Raw genomic sequence first — 22,500 nt, forward strand, 5'->3', positions numbered from 1 at the left:
CGCGCGCGCGGGAAAGGTAATGCTTCAATCGGCTTAAGATAGGAGAGTAAATAAAGCTTTCACAGACCTCCATGCCCCCTTACCAATATGCTTGTCCCTCTGCCCCCTACCCAGTGGGACCATAACCCCACCCCCAAGGCCCTCCTACCCCCACCCCGCTTCTGTTCTTGCCCTGTCTGCACTCTGGGCGGCTCTGTTGCTGCTTTTGCCGTCTTGCCTGTAAGACTTTGGCTTCTCCCAAGCGGTTAAAAGGAATATTTTATTCAGGGGGATTTACTGCCTCTCTCTCTCTCACTCTCTCTCTCTCTCTCTCTCTCTCTCTCTTCTCTCTCTCGTACACACAAAATTTAATAAAATTTTCAAGTCATTTCTATTGCATCATTCTCCCTCGTACACACGTTAGAAATTTTCTAAGCCAATTGTATGTCTCTCTCTCTCTCTCTCTCTCTCTCTCTCTCTCTCTCTCTCTCTCTCTCACACACACACACACAGACAGACACGTTCACGCAAAACACACAAAATATTAACAAAGAAATTTTTCAGCCATTTGTAATCAGTGTAATGGAAACTGATGTAACATTTTACTTACGATATCCTTGTGCCATTAGTTGGAGAAGATTTCAAAGATAATAATTTTAGCGTCGTCTTCTTTGCCTCGTCTTATGTGCGTCATTGGGATGACTTTCCTATGCAAATACACACACACACACACGAACTACATACAATTATTTTCAAAATCAAAACATGAAACCAATGATTGACAAGAACATTCACCCAACTTTCTGATCCCCATAAGATCTGTTGAGTCGCGAAAAAAAGACCCTGTAAATTATTGTTCAATTATCCCATATGCCAGTTCAGAGCAGAGATCGAAAGAGTTCCACCCAAACATGGAATGAAGGAAGTTCTATCCAAACACGAAGTAATCGCCGTGCAAACATGAGTTTTTTGAAGTTTCCATAAAGTTATGGAATTGGAGTAGTTCCATCCAAACATGGAAACATTAGTTCCATCCAAACACGAGATCACATTATCCATCCAAATATGAAATCACATCAGTTCCATCCAAACATGATATAACATTAGTTCCATCCAAACATGGAATCAGATTAGTTCCATCCAAACATGGAATCACACTAGTTCCATCCAAACATGAAATAACATTAGTTCCATCCAAACATGGAACAGATTAGTTCCACCCAAACATGGAACAGATTAGTTCCATCCAAACATGGAATCAGATTATTTCCACCCAAACATCAAACAGATTAGTTCCATCCAAACATGTAATTAGATTAGTTCCATCCAAACATGAAATAACATTAGTTCCACCCAAACACGAGATCACATTAGTTCCATCCAAACAAGAAGTAAGTGAGATTAATTCTACCCAAACATGAGGACGACCGTCTATTAAACTCTGGGCGATGTAATTACCTCCTCGGGAGAGTATATACCAACGACCAATAGACATCCATCGTTACATTCGCTTCCGGAGTTAACGAGATTTCACGAAAAAAGATTAAAACGGACCCCGGCCATTAAACTCCCCGTCCGGGAACAGTCTGGAATTCCACGCCTCCTTAAGGGCAACTGATAAAGATTCCTAGGAATTTGGCTTTTGGGAAGAACTTGCACGCAAATGCAATTGCTTCTTGGCGTGCCGGCATCATGGCGTCATTGTTACATCTCAATATCTATAAAACGTTTCTAATCATCACTATTATTCACACGGGGCCACTGACTTGAAATTCAAGCTTCCAAAAAATAAAGAATGTTATTATTATTATTATTATTATTATTATCATTATTATTATTATTATCATTATTATTATTATTATTATTATTATATCAGTAGATGAAACCCGGCGGGGTGGGGGTCAGGGGGGGGGGGGGGGTCACGCGACCCGAACCCAGGGCGACATCCGAGTCGAACCACGACGCTAAAACCATTATACCCAGGGTCCTGACATTCAATTAGCGATGTATATGTTGACGGTTCGCCGTTCATTCTCAACTGTTGCTTCAAAACGCAGACAGAAACGTTTCCAACGTCTAATGCAATATTTATCAACACGATCAATTCGTTTTCATGGCCACGTACTTACTACTTCTCTAAAGAAACTGAAAACGCTGATTTGTCCAGGAAAGCGACGTCATTCAAGGGAACGAACGCGTCCTTTAGGTACAAACAACTGCTTTATAAAAAACTCAATCTTCGAAGATATAAATAATACACACACACACACACACACACACACACACACACATATATATATATAATAAAAGGAGCCCATAAAAGCGCCAAAATATATAGAGAGAAAATACTATATTTCAGAGACTGCTGTCTCCCTCTTCTCTGAAATATAGTATTTTCTCTCTATATTTTGACGTTTTTTATGGGCTCCTTTTATTAGAGGGAATTCTGTTTTAACAGAAAATTTTTACCAGTCATATATATATACATAATGAGAGAGAGAGAAGAGAGAAGAGAGAAGAGAGAGAGAGAGAGAGAAGGGCTGCAAAAAATACATACACGACGTAATTCTCTCTCTCTCTCTCTCTCTCTCTCTCTCTGTTTTTATTCAGGATAAATGCATCGAGGCAACAAGATTTTGAAAAAAACAAAGAAAGCTGTGACGTCAACACCATGTCACTTGACAGATCGATTCAAAGGACTCCTTAGGACTCACGTTCCTACCTCTGATGATGAGGAGCATGTGGATCCTGTAGAGCTTCTCAATGGTGTCCGTGGCGATCCTCGAGGTGTTCATGACCATAGACCCAGCGAACTCCCAGTAGGTGATGGCCCGAGGGTGGGCCTCCACGAAACACTCGAGGGTGACGTTCGTCGACAGCGGGGCGCCCACCAGCTGGTTGGGCACGTGCATTTGGGGCGAAACTGTGGAGGAAAAGGATGGGTATTGGGATGACCTACAGAAATCGTTATAATAGAAAAACCAGGAAAAGTTATATTAGTAGAAGTACATGGTGTCCATAAAGTCCCAGTACCATTCCCAGCAATAAATACTTGTAACGGTACCGGCACTTTATGGACACCCTGCACATCTTTGATCACTGAAGAATATAGAACATAGAATTTTTGCCAAAAGCCAAGTAATGGGGCATATGAGATCATTCAGCGGTGAAATGGAAATTGACAGTATAAAAGGTCTGAAAGGTGTAGCAGGTGGAAAACCTCAAAGCAGTTGCACTATCAATCAACTGTTAGGAGATGGTCCAAAGCAAGATAGGACAAAGAGAATATGAAAGGAGGTACAGTAAAAGGAGCAAAAGAGGTTGCAACTAGGGGCCGAAGGCACGCTGCAAAGAACCATAAGTAATACCTACAGCGCACCGCATGAGGTGCACTGACGGCACTACCCCCTACGGCGTATAATCACTAAAGAATTTGACATTCAAAATTTCCAGTGACACTTCAAAATGAAATTTAAAAAAAAAAATCCTCTTAATTTATTCGTCAAAGCTGTTCCTCGTCATTGACAATACTTTTAGTAGCACCAATTCTCTCTCTCTCTCTCTCTCTCTCTCTCTCTCTCTCTCTCTCTCTCTCTCTCTCTCTTGACATTTCCATGAAGCTGTGAGATACGTTGATTGACAGTTGGATTGGATAAATACCTTCTTCTTCACATAATAACTACAATGTTGAGTTTGTCAGCGCGTCAGTCATTTACAGAGGCGTTTCAGAGATTTCTAACAGGAGAGGGACAGATAGATAGTTTTTTTGTTTTTTAATATTTCAAGCAAGGCAGGAATATAAAAAAAGGTTCATAAATATGAACTGAAAGTGGAGGGAATGTGAAATATATTAAATTATTATTATTATTATTATTATTATTATTATTATTATTATTATTTTTATTTATTTATTTATTTTGCTCTATCACAGTCCTCCAATTCGACTGGGTGGTATTTATAGTGTGGGGTTCCGGGTTGCATCCTGCCTCCTTAGGAGTCCATCACTTTTCTTACTATGTGCGCCGTTTCTAAGATCACACTCTTCTGCACGAATCCTGGAGCTACTTCAGCCTCTAGTTTTTCTAGATTCCTTTTCAGGGATCTTGGGATCGTGCCTAGTGCTCCTATCATTATGGGTACGATTTCTCTTTCTCTTCAACTCTGGTGTCCCATGGTATTGCGACATCAATGAGTGATACTTTCTTCTTGACTTTGTCAATCAACGTCACGTCTGGTCTATTTGCACGTATCACCCTATCCGTTCTGAGACCATAGTCCCAGAGGATCTTTACCTGATCGTTTTCTATCACTCACTCAGGTTGGTGCTCGTACCACTTATTACTGCAAGGTAGCTGATGTTTCTTGCACAGGCTCCAGTGGAGGGCTTTAGCCACTGAATCATGCCTCTTTTTGTACTGGTTCTGTGCAAGTGCCGGGCATTCGCTTGCTATGTGGTTTATGTTTACTTTTTTCGTATTGCACTTCCTACATATGGGAGAGATGTTATTTCCGTCTATCGTTCTTTGAACATACCTGGTTCTTAGGGTCTGATCTTTTGTGCCGCTGTTTTATCATTCCTTCAGTTTTCCTTCTTTAGCTCTCCCCTCTGTAGCCATTGCCATGTGTCATCGCTGGCTAGTTCTTTAGTCTGTCTCATGTATTGTCCGTGCATTGGCTTGTTGTGCCAATCCTCTGTTCTGTCTGTCATTCTCCTGTCTCTGTATATTTCTGGCTCTTCGTCTATTTTTATTAGTCCTTCTTCCCATGCACTCTTTAGCTACTCGTCTTCACTGGTTTTCAGATATTGCCCCAGTGCTCTGTTCTCGATGTTGACGCAGTCCTCTCTACTTATTATTATTATTATTATTATTATTATATTATTATTATTATTATTATTATTATTATTATTATTCAGAAGATGAAACCTATTCGTGTGGAACAAGCCCACCAGGGGCCATTGACTTGGAATTCAAGCTTCCAAAGAACATTGTTGTTATTATTATTATTATTATTATTATTATTATTATTATTATATTATTATTATATTATTATTATTATTATTATTCACTAGATGAAACCTACTCATGTAGAACAAGCCAAAGGGGTCACTGACTTGTAATTCAAACTCCCAAAGAATATTATGGAGTTCATTAGGAAGAAGAAAGAGGAGGTAAAGTGAAATACAGAAAGAAAGGATCTCACTTATTAACGAAAGTAAAATGATGTGAGAGAGAGAGAGAGAGAGAGAGAGAGAGAGAGAGAGAGAGAGAGAGAGAGAGAGAGAGAGAGAGAGAGAGTTCTGAATCAGCTTCCAAATCAGTGTCAAAATCCTCAGTCCATAGCACCATCAAATTCAAAATTCCATTGAATTCTATTCGTAGCTATAGTAACAAAATGCCAAAGTTATGGAGAATCAAAGTGACAAAGTTATTGAGTAACACAGTGCCATAGTAATTGAGTAACACAGTGCCATAGTTATTGAGTAACAAAGTGCCATAGTAATTGAGTAACACAGTGCCATAGTTATTGAGTAACAAAGTGCCATAGTAATTGAGTAACATAGTGCCATAGTTATTGAGCAACAAAGTGCAACAGTGCCATAGTTATTGAGCAACAAAGTGCAATCGTGCCATAGTTATTGAGCAATAAAGTGCAACAGTGCCAAAGTTATTGAGTAATAGTGTAATAGTGCCATAGTTATTGAGCAACAAAGTGCAACAGTGCCATAGTTACTGAGTAACAGTGTAATAGTGCCATAGTTATTGAGTAACGTGCCAATGCCATAGTTATTGTAACAGTGTAATGTGTCCATAGTTATGAGCAATAAAGTCAACAGTGTAAAAGTTATTGAGTAATAGTGAATAGTGCCATGTTATTGAGCAACAAAGTGCACAGTGCCATAGTTATTGAGTAACAGCTAAGTGCCAATAGTATTGTAACAGTGTAATAGTGCCATAGTTATTGAGCAATAAAGTGCAACAGTGCCATAGTTATTGAGTAACAGCGTAATAGTGCCATAGTTATTGAGCAATAAAGTGCAACAGTGCCATAGTTATTGAGTAACAGCGTAATAGTGCCATAGTTATTGAGCAATAAAGTGCAACAGTGCCATAGTTATTGAGTAACAGCGTAATAGTGCCATACTTATTGAGTAACAAAGTACAACAGTGCCTTAGTTATTGAGCAACAACGTGCAACAATGCCATAGTTATTGAGTAACAAATTGCCAAAGTTACTGTGTAACAATAGTGCCATAGTTACTGAATAACAAGGTGCCATAGTTACTGAGTAACAAGGTGCCATAGTTACTGAGTAACATGCCATAGTTATTGAGTAACAATGCGGAACAGTGCCATAGTTACTGAGTAAAAAGGTGTCATAGTGGGCCCCTAGACCCTGGCATACTCACACTCGACGTCCAGAGTAATCCTCTTGCTTATCGAAGGCGGCACCCCGTTGGAAGCGATGCACAGGTAAGCGCCCATGTCCATTCGGCTGACCTGGCCCAGGGGGAGAGCCGGGTGGTCCAGCTGGCTCACTGTCGAAAAACGGAAGAAGGTCTTTCAGTCAATTGAATTCCTAACCTGAAGAATTATATATGGAAATACACAGTGCGTCTTTCACATTTCGAAATTTTAAATTAATAGTTTTTCTTCGATTATTGTTTTTATCAATACAGATCTACGATTTTATTTATTCATTTTTTTTGTAAGTAAACTGGAAATTTTATTAATGGCTTTTGTTCACTTATTGTTAAAACAGCTCTACGAACTCTATGATATTTTTTTTTGTAAGTACTCTATAAACTTTGTTAATATTTTTCTTCAATTATTGTTATTATTAACACAGATCAACGATATTTTTGTTGTAAGTACACTGGAAACTTTATTAATAGTTTTTGTTCAGTTATTGTTAATATCAACACATCATATGATATATATATATATATATATATATATATATCTATATATACACATGTATATATATATATATATATATATATATATACACCCATATTGTATATAATCTATATTATATATATATATATCTATATATGTATTGTTATCGTCTCCAGCATTAGCGATCATCTTTCATTTGTTTACCAATTTTTCCGCGATCTGTCATTCTTCAAGACGCACAAACTTCCCCCTCGTCAGACTCAAGACACTATTTCCGTAGTTTTATTTTTTATTTTTTGTCTCTTGTTTATATAGAAGGAACAGAAGAGAGAGAGAGAGAGAGAGAGAGAGAGAGAGAGAGAGAGAGAGAGAGAGAGAGAGAGAGAGGAGGAAAAATAATAAGAAATAAGACAAAACGAAAGCAGGAACAAAAGAGAAATGGATTAAAAAACAACGTTTTCCTGCGGCTCTCTCGTGAGGCCATTCTGTGAGCGCTCCCCCAGCGTCGTTATCGTTTAATAAAACCCAGCTGGAAGGAAGGAAGGAAGGAAGGAAGGAAGGAAGGAAGGAAGGAAGGAAAGAGAATAGACAAAGCAAGAAGAGATTGGTCGAATGGGGAAGCGAAAAAAAATCAAGAGAAAGAAGGATAAAATCGGTGTAAATGTACCGCGCTGTCGATCGAACTTCACCAAAATTCCAGAGGTCCTTTATTCCTCACACACCGTTGGACTGTGGAACTGTCTCCCAAAGGAAGTTCGTGCAACTGGAACTTCTTCAGAAGTGTAAGCGAAGGTGCAATGCATTACGACCCTGATACTATTCTCCTTGCATTTTCATACATGTCTATCAATTTAACTTTATTATTATTTTTTCTTTTTTTACTAAGTAGGGTCCCTTATTTTTGTATTTCCCTTGACATCGTCTTACTTCTTCATAATAATAATCATAATGAACCAAACAAAAACTTCTTTCAGTTTTCTTCTGAAGATTGAAAAAGAAACCCACAAAATCACTTTGTCACTTTTTACTTCTAAGTATTTACATTTAGTTTTACTACACATTCGAGTACTTTCAGGCCCTTCTGTGGCCCATTCTCAAGAGATGTTTGGGATGTTAGCCTGGGTCAGAAGACTGCTGGGCCTTGACCCAGGCTAACATCCCAAACATCTCTTGAAAATGGGCCACAGAAGGGCCTGAAAGTACTCGAGTGTGTAGTAAAACTAAATGTAAATACTTAGAAGTAAACAAGTTACAAAGTGATTTTGTGGGGTTCTTTTTCAATAATAATAATAATAATAATAATAATAATAATAATAACAATAATAATAATAATAATAATAATAATAAAGACACCAACCCCGAGACTGGGGCTACAGACGCAAACCAGAAGAAGAAATGGACAAGAGAAGATAATAATAATAATAATAATAATAATAATAATAATAATAATAATAATAATAATAATAATAATAATAATATAGATGCAACCCAGAACCCCACACTATAAAAACCACCCAGTCGAATAGGATGACTGTGATAGACAACCCCAGAAGAAGAAGAAGAAGAAACTAAAGAAAGACAGAAAAGAAAGGACGAAATAACATCGTGTCGCGTCGACTGCATGAGGAATTACTCTGATCTAGGAGGAGCGCAGGAAGAATTAATGAAAGCTTGACGCCAGTAAGGGATATATATAAATAGATAAGTCACTATCATGTTCTAAATTCATGAGGGTGAGACTATAAAAGCACCGTCTTCAAAAGGGCATAATCTACGCTTTATTTGGAAACGCCTATACTACCTTTATATAAACAGGTAGCTTCGTCACATTTATTTATTAGGCCTTCGGACTGTTAATTAAGTGTCTTATATGTCAGACGAAACTCTACGGATATCATACACACCATATTTAACTTAATAGAAATCCACTAGAGACTAGACGAAGCCTTGTATGCTGAGTTGTGAAACTCTACGGATAACACACTCCATATTTAACTTACCCGAGGACTAGAAATCCACTTATAAAGACGAAGCCTTTGATGCTGAGTCTTAAACCTCTACGGATATCACACGCCATGTTTAACTTATACAACCCCCCAAAAAACAAGGCGTGATCAGACCTCCAGCTCGCTCGGGACATGTGCAAGATAAAGCAAGTTTATGCTGAAACTAGAAAAAAACAGAAGAGAATGACATAGCAAAACAAATATACATCATAAAAAATCAAATTACTCTACTAATAGCTTTTAAATGACTTTCCATCTGTTTATTTAACTTCTTTGACTCACCAGCCCAAATTCCGCCCACTCTCAAGCGGGGCGCCATCTCCGGCGTCTGATTCCTGGAAGCGTTCCGATCGGGTTATAATATAGTTTTAATAAAACTCAGCTGGGCGCCATATTGGAAACCCCAGCGGGTCGAGACTGGAAGCCATTTATCCGTTGCTAGAGAATATTATGCATCCTCGTCTCTAAGAGTGCTATCGTTGATGCGACTACTCTAGAAGGTTTTATGGTTAGGAAAAAGGGTGAAAAGGCAAGGTTACCTGGGGTTTCTAAGGGTAAGTGTTTGGGTAACCTCTATGCAAGGTTATCTGGGGTTACTCAGGGTGGTTATCTGAGGTTCCTAAGGGTGGGTGTTTGGGTAACCTCTATGTAAGGTTATCTGGGGTTTCTAAGGGTGGTTATCTGGGGTTCCTAAAGGCAAGTGTTTGGGAAACCTCTATGCAAGGTTATCTGGGGTTACTCAGGGTGGTTATCGGAGGTTCCTAAGGGTGGGGTTTTTGTTTCGTAACCTCTATGTAAGGTGATCTGGGGTTTAATAAAGGGTTGGTTATCTGGGGTTCCTAAAGGCAAGTGTTCGGGAAAACTCCTATTGGGTAAGGTTATCTGGGGTACTCCAGGAGTGGTATAGGAGGTCCTAAGGTGGGGTTTTGGGTTTGAAGTAACCTCTATTGCAAGGGATTTTTGATGGGGTTTAACTCAAGGGTGGTTCTCCTGCTGGGGTTCCTAAGGGTGGGATGTTTGGGTAAAACCTCTATGCAAAGGTTCGGGGTTTCTAAGGGGGTTGGTTATCTGGGGTTCATAAAGGGTGGGGCGTTATGGGGTGAAGGTTTCCTGCAAGGGTTTGTTGTTTGGGGTAACCTCTAGGGTGGTTAAAGGTTTTCTGGGGGAGGTTTCTAAGGGTGGTTATCTGGGGTTCCTAAGGGTGGGTGGGTTTGGGTTTGGGTAACCTCTATTTGCAAGGTTATCGGAGGGTTACTTCTGGGTGGTTATCTGAGGTTCCTAAGGGTGGGTGGTTTGTGTAACCTCCTATGTAATTGTTATCCTGGGGTTTCTAAGGGTGGTTATCTTGGGGTTTCTAAAGGGCAAGTGTTGGGTAACCTCTATGCAAGGGTTTTATCTGGGTTATCAGGGTTGGTTATCCTGAGGTTCTAAGGGTTGGGTTTGTTGGGTAACATCTATGCAAGGTTTTGTCTGGGGTCATCGGTTGCGTTTATCTAGGGTTCCTATGGGTAAGCATTTTGGGTAACCTCTACGCAAGGTTATCTGAGGTTCCTATTATATGCAACATTTGATGGGTTTATTGTACATGGTACATTAAAAGAATTTCATCGTTCTACTCATATTTTGGATTTAGATCTTTCCAAACTATTCCTGTAAATGTTCCCTTCCTCGTCGCCTACTTTGCTCATGGGATACGATATAGAATTGAGACCAAACGCCAAGCACTTGGACATATGAGGTCATTCAGCGCTGAAACCGAAACGGACAGAAAAAAAAAAGAGGGTGGATAGCGAGATGGAAGAAAGAGAATATGAACGGAGGTACGGTTAAAGGAATGAAAGGGGTTGCAGGCAGGTGCATAGGGAAGGGACGCTGCTGCGAAGAACTTTAAGTAAATACCTACAGTGCACCGCGTGAGGTGGACTGATGACACTAACACCCTCCCTATGGAGGTTAAATGTTAGAAATAGTTGTTCTTGTGGTTGCTAGTATGAATCTCTTTCATTTCCTCCATTCTACCCTACATTCCAAGCCCCCCGCCCGGACTACTTCTTCCTAACAATGCCTATACAGCTCTTTAGTTCCTACCCACGAATGCATTGTTTGACGGGGAAGTCGCCCGAAGCTTCACGGGCGGCCGGGCGTGACGGGCGTGTGGAAATTGCTTGGGGCGTGCAACGCTGAGATTATGGGGGAATTTTCAGTTTGCCTGCTTGCCTGGATCCTTTCGTTCTGCTTGCAAAGGGTTTCCCCTGCTTGCTTGTGCTTTTATTCAGGCGCTTGCCATTTTTGGTCGAGGTCATGTTACTGTGTGCACGAAGATATACAGCGCGTCCATAAAGTCCCAGTACCATTACAGGTATTTATTGCCCAGAATGGTACTGGGACTTTATGGACACCCTGTAGAATAGAGCAGATGGAATTCGGACCAAGGCCAGGGAATCTATGAGGTCATTCAGAGCTGAAAGGGGGAAATGACAGTAAAAAAAGTTTGAAAGAGAATATGAACGGAGGTACAGTAAAATGGATGATAGGGGTTGCAGCTAGGGTCGGAAGGGGGCGCTGCAAAGAACCTTAAGCAATGCCTACAGTGCACTGCAAGAGGTACACTGACGCCATTACCTCCTCTCTCTCTCTCTCTCTCTCTCTTTGAACCTAACAGATGCTGACTATGCATCCTTCAACCACAGCTGACTGCACCTTTCAAATAATAATAATAATAATAATAATAATAATAATAATAATTAATAATAATAATAATAATAAGTTTCCTTCAGATCATAACTTTATCCCTTTTTAACACAGGTAAAATGGTTCCTTTCTGACACTGGCAAAATATTTCCCTTTCTGACAGGCAAAATGATCCCTTTCTGACACTGGCAGAATATTTCCCTTTCTGACACTGGCAAAATATTTCCCTTTCTGACACAGGCAAAATATTTCCCTTTCTGACACAGGCAAAATATTTCCCTTTCCGACACAGGCAAAATATTTCCCTTTCTGACACAGGCAAAATGGTCCCTTTCTGACACTGGCAAAATATTTCCCTTTCTGACACAGGCAAAATATTTCCCTTTCTGACACAGGCAAAATGATCCCTTTCTGACACTGGCAAAATATTTCCCTTTCTGACACAGGCAAAATGATCCCTTTCTGACACTGGCAGAATATTTCCCTTTCTGACACTGGCAAAATATTTCCCTTTCTAACTCAGGCAAAATATTTCCCTTTCTGACACAGGCAAAATATTTCCCTTTCTGACACAGGCAAAATAATTCCCTTTCTGACACAGGCAAAATGATCCCTTTCTGACACTGGCAGAATGTTTCCCTTTCTGACGCTGGCAAAATGATTCCTCTCTGACACAGGCAAAATGGTTCCTTTCTGACGCAGGCAAAATGATTCCTCTCTGACACAGGCAAAATGGTTCCTTTCTGACACAGGCAAAATGATTCCTCTCTGACACAGGCAAAATGGTTCCTTTCTGACACAGGCAAAATGATTCCTCTCTGACACAGGCAAAATGGTTCCTTTCTGACACAGGCAAAATATTTCTCTTTCTGACGCTGGCAAAATGATTCCTCTCTGACACAGGCAAAATGATTCCTCTCTGACACAGGCAAAATGGTTCCTTTCTGACACAGGCAAAATGATTCCTCTCTGACACAGGCAAAATGGTTCCTTTCTGACACAGGCAAAATGATTCCTCTCTGACACAGGCAAAATGGTTCCTTTCTGACACAGGCAAAATGATTCCTCGCTGACACAGGCAAAATATTTCTCTTTCTGACGTTGGCAAAATGATCCCTTTCTGACACAGGCAAAATGATTCCTCTCTGACACAGGCAAAATATTTCTCTTTCTGACGCAGGCAAAATATTTCCCTCTCTGACACGGGCAAAATGATTCCTTTCTGACACAGGCAAAATGATTCCTCTCTGACATAGGCAAAATAATCCCTTTCTGACACTGGCAAAATGATTCCTCTCTGACACAGGCAAAATATTTTCCTTTCTGACACAGGCAAAATATTTCTCCTTCTGACGCAGGCAAAATATTTCCCTCTCTGACACGGGCAAAATGATTCCTCTCTGACACAGGCAAAATATTTCCCTCTCTGACACGGGCAAAATGATTCCTTTCTGACACAGGCAAAATGATTCCTCTCTGACACAGGCAAAATATTTCCCTATCTGACACCGGCAAAATATTTCCCTTTCTGCCACAAGCAAAATGGAACCTTTCTGACACAAGCAAAATATTTTCCTATCTGACACAGGCAAAATATTTCCCTTCCTGACATTGGTAAGCTCACATTCCACCTTGTCATGGCAAACCCTCGACTGGAATAACGAAGGACAGCAGATGGTCTTTAGGAAACGATGAATAACCCTCTGTATTATCATTATTATTATTATTATTATTATTATTATTATTATTATTATTATTAATTATTTTATTTTATTATTATATTAATAATAATAATAATAATAATAATAATAATAATAATAATAATAATAATAATAATAATATTCCCTTGGCAGATTGACTGAAACTAAATGAGCGAAAAGACACAGAGTTCCTCTCATTGCTGCCGCCTCTCAGCAGAACATTCTACGTCTTGTAGAACAGTCCCTCTACCACTCCTTTCTCCGCAGAACGTTTTGGTGTCTACTTCGTGTAGAAGAGAGCTTTACTCTCTCTCTCTCTCTCTCTCTCTCTTCAATCTCTTCTCTCTCTCTCTCTCTCTCTCTCTCATCTCTCCTTTTTCCTTTCAAACCCCCTTCCCCCCTCCCCCCACCCCCAAAAAAATCGTAACAACAGAGTTAGTTGGTTCTTTGCAGCAAGGCTCCTTTGTGAATATCCGGTGTTTTCCCTGCGGTCCCACCATTTGAATTTGTTATCGCTATTGTGTGTTTCCCTCGAGGTTTGGGGCCTGACCCCCTCAATCATTCAAGGGGTAGGGGGGTTGGGTTGGATTGGGACGGGGGGGTGGGGGATGGGGGGGGAATGGGGGAAGGAGTGAGGGTGGAGTGGTGGTAGTCCAGGGTCTGGAGAACTGGGTCGTACAATCTTCACACTTTTCTTCACTTCATCCACTCATTTCATTCTTTTTCTTTCTTTCTTTCTTTCTTCTTTCTTTCTTTCTGCCTGGTTGTTTGTTTGTTTGAAGTTCGCTTCACTTCTGAGCGTGATTATTTTTGAATTTCTTTTTTATTATTTGCCGTAATTTCAATTTGTAGCCAGATACACTACAGTATTTTCTTCTTTTTTATTTTCTATCCTTGGTATGCTCTTTGTTTATGAGTTTGTCAGCGTAATTTCTTATTAATTTTATTCTTGAGTGTGTCAGTCTGTCTTCACACTTTCGACATTTTCCTGTATATATATATATATTATATATATATATATATATATATATATATAATATATATATATATTATATATATATCTATAATCTATATCTATATATATCTATATATACTCTATATATCTATATATATATATATATATATATATATATACATATAATATCATTATTTTCGATACTAACAAGAAATATATATATATATATATATATATATATATATATATATATATATATATATATATATATATATATTTCTTGCTAGTATGGAAAATAAAGATAGACAGAATATAGGAAATTGGCAGCAAAAAGGACTGAAAGTCGTCATAGGAGAAAAATCAATTGTCTGCAGAAAGTTGAGAAAAAAAAAGTCTGGTAGAAGAAAGAGAAACGAACGGAGGTACAGTAAAAAGGAATGAAAGGTGTTGCAGCTTGGGGCCGAAGTAATGACTACAGTTCGCCGCATGTATAAAAACGTACTGTTCACAGAGTCACTTTTCTTTTGCAAAATTTCAGGACCTAGAACGAGTCTGCCAGTAATCTCCTCAAAATCTGCCTTGACTGCAGGAGGAGGAGGATGAGAGGAGGAGGAGGAGGAGGAGGAGGATCCCAGGGACTATAATAACAGTGTCCCGTGATTTTATGGACCAATCTTTGGTGTAGCAGCAACTACTGGTGTTGTCATTATTATCATTCAGGAGATGAAACCTTTTCGTACGGAACAAGCCCACCAAAGGGGCCACTGACTTGAAAATAAGGCTTCCAAAGATTATTATTTATTATTATTATTATTATTATTATTATTATTATTATTATTATTATTATTATTATTATTATTATTATTATTCAGAAGATGAACGTGTGTCACTAACTTTAACAAGAGATTTATATCAGTGGCAAATGGAAATATTCAGAAGCGATACGTGAACTTATAATAATCTATGTACAAAAAGTCCACACACATATACACACCCGTATATATATATATATATATATATATATATAATATATATATATATATATATTTGCGTCTGTATATATACACGTTTAAACAATTCTATTCACATGTCGATATTGCCATTATACTGATGAAAGGGTCTCATAGTAATTTAAAGAGATATGCATCAACACTTTTAGCCTTTCCAGACATAGAATATCGTAAATCACATATATCAAGCTATCGTTCATTCTTTATTGCTATGTTCAACGTATCTTTGCCTGCACTCTCTACTTTCCCATTTCTTGGCAATATAAGGGGTATTATCCTCAAGAAGATTGATTTCCGAACTGACGCATTTGAATGTAACATCAAATTTGCACGGAAATAGTTGGAAGACACGTAAAAATCCTTAAAAGTATATCACATACATAACATCTTTTAATGATAATAATAATAATAATAATAATAATAATAATAATAATAATAATAATAATAATAATAATAATAATAATAATAATAATAATAATAATAATAATAATAATAATAACATAATATTTTGGTAGAGACCCTCTTTTAAGCTGTTAAAAAAATGGCAGAATTAAGCGAGTTGATTTCATATATTGTTTTTTTTCCCTGTTTTCCTTACAAGTCGCTTCTCAGGCTCAGCGATGTTTCTGAGTAACTGGCCAATATTCATATTGGGAATTTGTATTTTTTTTTTTGAAAATTCCCAATATGAATATTGGCCAGATACTCAGAAACATCGCTGAGCCTGAGAAGCTAATTGTAAGGAAAATTGAAAAAATATATATATAAAACTAACAGAATAATAATAATAATAATAATAATAATAATAATAATAATAATAATAATAATAATAATAATAATAATAATAATAATAATAATTTTTATTTTCCGCTGAAGCCCATGTACATGGAATATACAAAGAATAGTCAATAAGATACAGTCTAGATACATAAGATAACATGATAAAAAAAAGAAAACCAAAGATTTGCTGAGGTAGCATAAAAGGAGGTAGTCAAAGTGATGGTCACACCCGTACTTAGATTGAAAATAGTTAAAAATCGAATGTAAAAACTATATTATAATCACCCAGGGTCACATCCATCAACGCGGTTTGAACCCGTATCACTCGACTCCCAATAATATTCCCTCTGAAAGGAAAACTTGAGACGTTTACGTCAATGGGTGTACCAAGTTTTCGACAACGCTCAAATTATTGCTATTATTATTACTCAGAAGATGAAGACCCCTATTCATACGGAACAAGCCCACAAGGGGGCAATGACCTGAAATTCAAGCGTCCAACGAATATGTTGGTGATCATTAGAAAGGGGTAAGAGGAGGTAAAGGGAAGTACAGAAAGGAGAATAGATCTTATTTATCAAAAAATAAGAAATACATCTTTCCTAAATACTGACCCTCACGGGTGTGTTCAGTACGAAAAGATAAAATCTCACTTAAAAAAAAAAAAGAAAAAAAAAAGAAATGGATCTTTCCTTGATACTGAACCCCACGGGCGTGTTCAGTACGACCCCGTTGGGACGACCGTAAACAAACAAAAGACTGTCAGTATCAAAATATCACAAAAATAACGACCCACAAAGAAATATGAGTCATGGATAACGACCCCCGAACTTTGCTGAGGTCACTATATAGGAGGGATTCGAGGAAATAAATGAATAAAGAGATTAAAATGTATTCAAAGGCTTGAACTTCGGACGTTACAGTTGCACAAAATCCTCAGTGGGGAATAAATGACCTCTGGAACAACCTCTGGAACTGAGGAGTTCTATAGCGAAGGATCCACAGAGTCCTTGATAAAAGGAAGATTGTTCCACAGCCCAACGGTGTAAGGAATAAAGGACCTCTGGTACTGAGGAGTTCCATAGCGAAGAATCCACAGAGTCCCTTTTCATATGATTTATCCCACACGTCTAGAATGTAATGGTCGCTCGCACATAGCACAACAACACACAATTTCATGGCATTTATGATATCATGACGCTCTTGAAATATATAAGAGATACTTTTCGGACACTGAAAAGCAAACGAAAAGGGGAAATAAAGTAGGGGAAATAAAGTAGGGGAAATAAAGGAGTGCGTAATGGTGTAGAGGGAGACAAGGAGGTTGTTCATTTACATTTAAGATAACCCTCGAGAACCACTAAAGGGGAGAGAGAGAGAGAGAGAGAGAGAGAGAGTATACATTATATATGGTGTACACACATATATATACATATACATAAATATATGTATATATATATATATATATATATATAATATACATATATATGAATAACTTGATCACGAAATATATAAAAAGTGATGCCATGTATAAATAAAAGGTGATGCCTGGTCTTTTCATTTTCCTTCGTAGCATCACCTTTATACACACACACACACACACACACACACACACACACACACACACACACACATATATATATAGTATATATATATATATCATATATGTATATTATAATACATAATAATATAGCATATATAATAATGTATACATATATAATAGCATATATACTATATATATATATATATATATATCTAAGATATATTATTAATATAATATATATATATATATCTATATAAGTATAATATATATATAATACCATAAACAGGTGATGCCACGGAGGAAAATTGCAAGACATCACCTTTATTTATACATAGCATCACGTTTTGTATACTTCGTGATCAAGTTATTCATATATTTCTATATATATAGTATAATATATACAAATATATTATATATATATATATATATATATATATATCATATATATACACATACATACATACATACATACATATCAATTATAAAAGGCCCATAAAAACCCTCTGGCTCAAAGCTAAGGACTATTTTCCGGTGGACTAACTTCCCCCCATATCAAGCACAATGAAAGTCAGTCCTTAGTTTTAGGGCATGAGACGTATCCTGTTCTAACACAAGAATTCATTTACAAAAAACTACCGCCATGGATGAATGGATGAAGTCACTGCGACAGGGAGGCTTCACAGACGTGGTTGCAATGCCCCAGTCAATGTTATTTACGGCAGATGCAACGGCGGTAATTGGTATATTATTATTATTACCACTAAGCATTTTAATCATAGCGACCGTTGATGTTAACACAGATTTGAAGGGATATTGAAAACAGCCTTGTTTTGACGTTTCCCATCTCGGGATTATAATTAATATTGTTTGGATAAAAGCAACTGGCTTTGGTCGGGATGTGGATTGCTCACAATACCTTCCCCCCCTCCTTCCCCCCCCTCCCTCTCTCTCTCTCTCTCTCTCTCTCCTCTATCTCTCTCTCTCTCTCTCAAGAAAGGCAATTCTTTTTTTCTGTGGTGTCTGTCCTTCTATCAGTCATGCTATTTTTGATCTCGGAGCAATACTAATTCCCCTTTTTTTCTCTCTTTATCTTTCTCCTGTTATCTCGTAAGGATTGACTAATTCTCTCTCTCTCTCTCTCTCTCTCTCTCTCTCTCTCTCTCTCTCCTCGACAATCATTTAAAAGGCTCCCCCACCCGTCGGCAACGGAACGCGAACAGCTGTCTGCTAGAGAGAGAGAGAGAGAGAGAAAGGATAACAGACACCAAAGTTATCCCCGTAAAACAAAAATAAAAAATAAAGATTCACGGTAAATTTATTCACACAAAGTTGATGGTAATTCCGCCTTCGGCATCGTTTGATGTCGAGCGTTTGTCGGGAGGATGAGGCAAATTCAATTATGAACTCCCAATCTCTCTCTCTCTCTCTCTCTCTCTCTCTCTCTCTCTATGACGCTCGTCCATGTGTATAGGGGTTTTTGGTAGGGTAGGTACGAGGGGAAGGGGAGAGGAGTCAATGGACAGTGGGTTTGGACAGTGTTTTTTGTATTTACTTTGGAAGGGCGAACGGCGTGGGGGGGGGGGTTGTTGGCTTTTTTGAAACGGGTGTTGTAGGGGGCCTGGGGGTGGGGAGGGGGTTGACTGATGGGGGGAGGGATGTGTCAGGGGTTATCGGACTGTGATTTGGTACTAGAGTTGAAAAGCAGATATATATAATGCTAACTTTCTTGCCTTGACTTTGTTAGAATAAAAAAGTGAATAATTCAGCTTAGAACTCTGTTCATAATGCGTAAGGATTTTAGAAGTCGGGATTGGTGTGGCACCCGGTTGAATAGAAAGAGAATATGAACTTTGGGTCCTGTGAGGTCATTCAGCGCTGAAACGGAAATTGACAAGCAAAATGGTTTGAAAGGTTAACGAGATGTAAACCTCAAAGCAGTTGCACATGAATCAATTGTTAGGAGAGGGTGGAAAGGAAGATGGAAGAAGGTACAAGTAAAAGGAACGACAGGGGTTGCAGCTACGTGCCCTTGGGTAATACCTACAGAGAACCGCTATAATTGCACTGACGGTACTAACCCCCCTACGAGATGATAATAATAATAATAATAATAATAATAATAATAATAATAATAATAATAATAATAATAATGGAGCTACAGAAGCAAACCAGAAGACACTATAGTAGATTCACATCAACCGTGCATTTGACGTCTAGGCCAGTCCCTTACGACGCTCCTGATTGGCTGTTGATAAGCCAATCATAGGGCTGGGAACTCTCAGTCTCTCTCGAGAGAGTTCACATAGGCAGGACGTATGTTCTACCTCTCCTGAAAGATGTATCCCTCAGGAGAGGTGGAACACACATCCTGCCTATGTGAACTCTCAAGAGAGACTGAGAGTTTCCAGCCCTGTCATTGGCTTATCAATAGTCAATCAGAAGCGTCGTAAGGGACTGGCCTAGACATCGGATGCACGGTTGATGTGAATCTACTTTAGGAGGCACGATCCCAAGATCCCTGAAATGGAATCTGGAAAAACTAGAGGCTGAAGTAGCTCCAGGACTCATGCAGAAGTGTGTGCTCCTAGAAACAGCGCACATAGTGAGAAAAGTGATGGACTCCTAAGGAGGCAGGATGCAACCCGGAACCCCCCACAATACTAAAAGTACCACCCTGTCGAATTGGAAGATTGTGATAGACCAAATAAAAAATAATAATGATAATACTTCATTTCGAATGTGAATTCATATATAATAATAAAACAAAAAAAAAAAAAAAAAAAACAAAAAAAAAAAAAAAAAAAAAAAGCAAGACAGTCCCAAACAGATTAAAATTTCAGGTCAGCGGCCAGTAACGTCACTGACACCAAACCCAAGAGAAAACCCTGGTGTTTTTCTTCTAACTTTCCACTAATTACCAACTTCAGATTGATACAGGGAGGTTTCATCAATTAATCATGAAGGCCTTGGGTACTCTCTCTCTCTCTCTCTCTCTCTCTCTCTCTCTCTCTCTCTCTCTCTCTCTCGTCCTCATTCATACTGATAGCACACGAGTGGTTTGATATTGTGAATTCTTCAAAAAAGAAGGTAGATAGACAGACAGAATAGACATTTTAGGCCCGAGAGTAGAAAAAGATTTGACAGACGTAACAGGAGGAAAACATCACAAAAGTTGCACTATCCATAAATTGTTAGAAGAGGGTTGTGGAAAGTTAGACTGAAGAAAGAGAATATGAACGGAAGTACGGTAAAAAGAAATTATTCATTTATAGGTTTTTTTTAAATAACTGATATCTTTTTTTGTTCCTTTTTTAAACCTTCTGTTACTTCTCCCGAATGGACGCTATATTTTGTGGAAGTTTGAATTCCACGGCAGTGGCTCCTGTGGTGGGCTTGCTTCATAATAATAATAACAATAATAATAATGGGGAAAACCCCACAAGATTACCGAGTATAACTTGTTTACCTGTAAGTATTTACATAGTAAGTACAAGTTATACTCGGTAATCTTGTGGGGTTTTTTTAATTCCATCTTCAGAAGAAATCTAAAAGAGGTTTTTGTTTGGTTCAATAATAATAATAATAATAATAATAATAATAATAATAATAATAATATAGAGAGGGAAAAGATGGATAAGTATCAAGATCTGAAAATAGAAATAAGAAGGATATGGGATATGCCAGTGGAAATTGTATCCATAATCATAGGAACACTAGGCACGGATCCCAAGATCCCTGAAAAGGAATCTAGGAAACTAGAGGCTGAAGTAGCTCCAGGTCTCATGCAGAAGAGTGTGATCCTAGAAACGGCGCACATAGTAAGAAAAATGATGGACTCCTAAGGAGGCAGGATGCAACCCGGAACCCCACACTATAAATACCACCCAGTCGAATTGGAGGACTGTGATAGAGCAAAAAAAAAAATAATAATAACAATAATAATATGATTTATTAAAAGTAATTGCTGCCTCAGCTGCGTTAATTTTATAAAGGTTCTGTTCTATTTTTCAGATTATTCTTATCTCACTGTTGCTTAAACTGGTGAGAAAACAATAATTAAAAAAATAGAGAAAAACTTTTATAACATTAACGCAGCTCAGGCAGCAATTACTTTTAATAAAACATGTTTTGAAAAGAGGGTTTACTTCCAGCATACAATAATAATAACAATAATAATAATAATAATAATAATAATAATAATAATAATAATAATAATAATAATAATAATAATAATAATAACATATTTAAGCTTATTTCGCCTTCAGCTGTTTCTAATAATTAAAATAAGACAAAACAAACATACATTGGAGAGTTGCAAACACGGACAGGCAGGAGAATATGGAATGCTGATGAAGTAGGGGACGTATTTGCTTAGTGGAGACAAGTGGAGACCTCGAGGCATTCCCCGGGTTATGAGGAGGAGGAGGAGGAGGAGGAAGGAGGAGGAGGAGGAAGAGGAGGAGGAGGAGGGAGAAGGAGAAGGAGGAAGAGGAGGAGGAGGAGGAGGAGGGAGTTGGTGACCTTAGCAGCTTAATCATAACGATATGGTGGAAGAGTATTTCTGTGTTAATCCTAACTTTTTTGTTTTCGTTTGGTCTCTGGAGAAGCGAGCCAGAAGGAGATAGGAATATTCTTCGAAATTGCAGAAACTTTTTTTTTTTCTGGTCTTTGCATCTACGGCGATTTATCATTTCCTCTTTATTTTTTTTTTTTTCTAAATACTTCGGACGACGCAACCGTTCGCGCATATATATATATAGTATATATATATATATATATATATATATATATATATATATAGATATATATAAACACATATATACATTGAGTGTATATATACATATATATATATATTATATATATATAATATATATATATAAAATTATTATCGAATAACCATGATTTCATCTTTCCTTTCTTTCGGTCAGCTCTGCTAT

At 37.9% G+C, this 22,500-nt stretch overlaps 1 protein-coding gene across 2 annotated transcripts in view; it reads right to left on the bottom strand.

Annotated features, from left to right (window-relative positions):
* The window catches only part of LOC135213124 (protein amalgam-like), a 251,552-nt gene that overhangs the window by 5,190 nt on the left and 223,862 nt on the right, over positions 1-22,500 (bottom strand). For both annotated transcript variants that reach the window (XM_064247046.1, XM_064247039.1), the window contains exons 5-6: positions 6,389-6,517; positions 2,702-2,902 (exon numbers count right to left, since the gene is read on the bottom strand). In XM_064247046.1, the coding sequence (XP_064103116.1) occupies positions 2,702-2,902; positions 6,389-6,517 (330 nt within the window). The remainder of the gene's footprint in view (positions 1-2,701; positions 2,903-6,388; positions 6,518-22,500) is intronic.

Source organism: Macrobrachium nipponense, chromosome 19 (assembly GCF_015104395.2).
Source record: "Macrobrachium nipponense isolate FS-2020 chromosome 19, ASM1510439v2, whole genome shotgun sequence".
NCBI lineage: Eukaryota > Metazoa > Arthropoda > Malacostraca > Decapoda > Palaemonidae > Macrobrachium > Macrobrachium nipponense.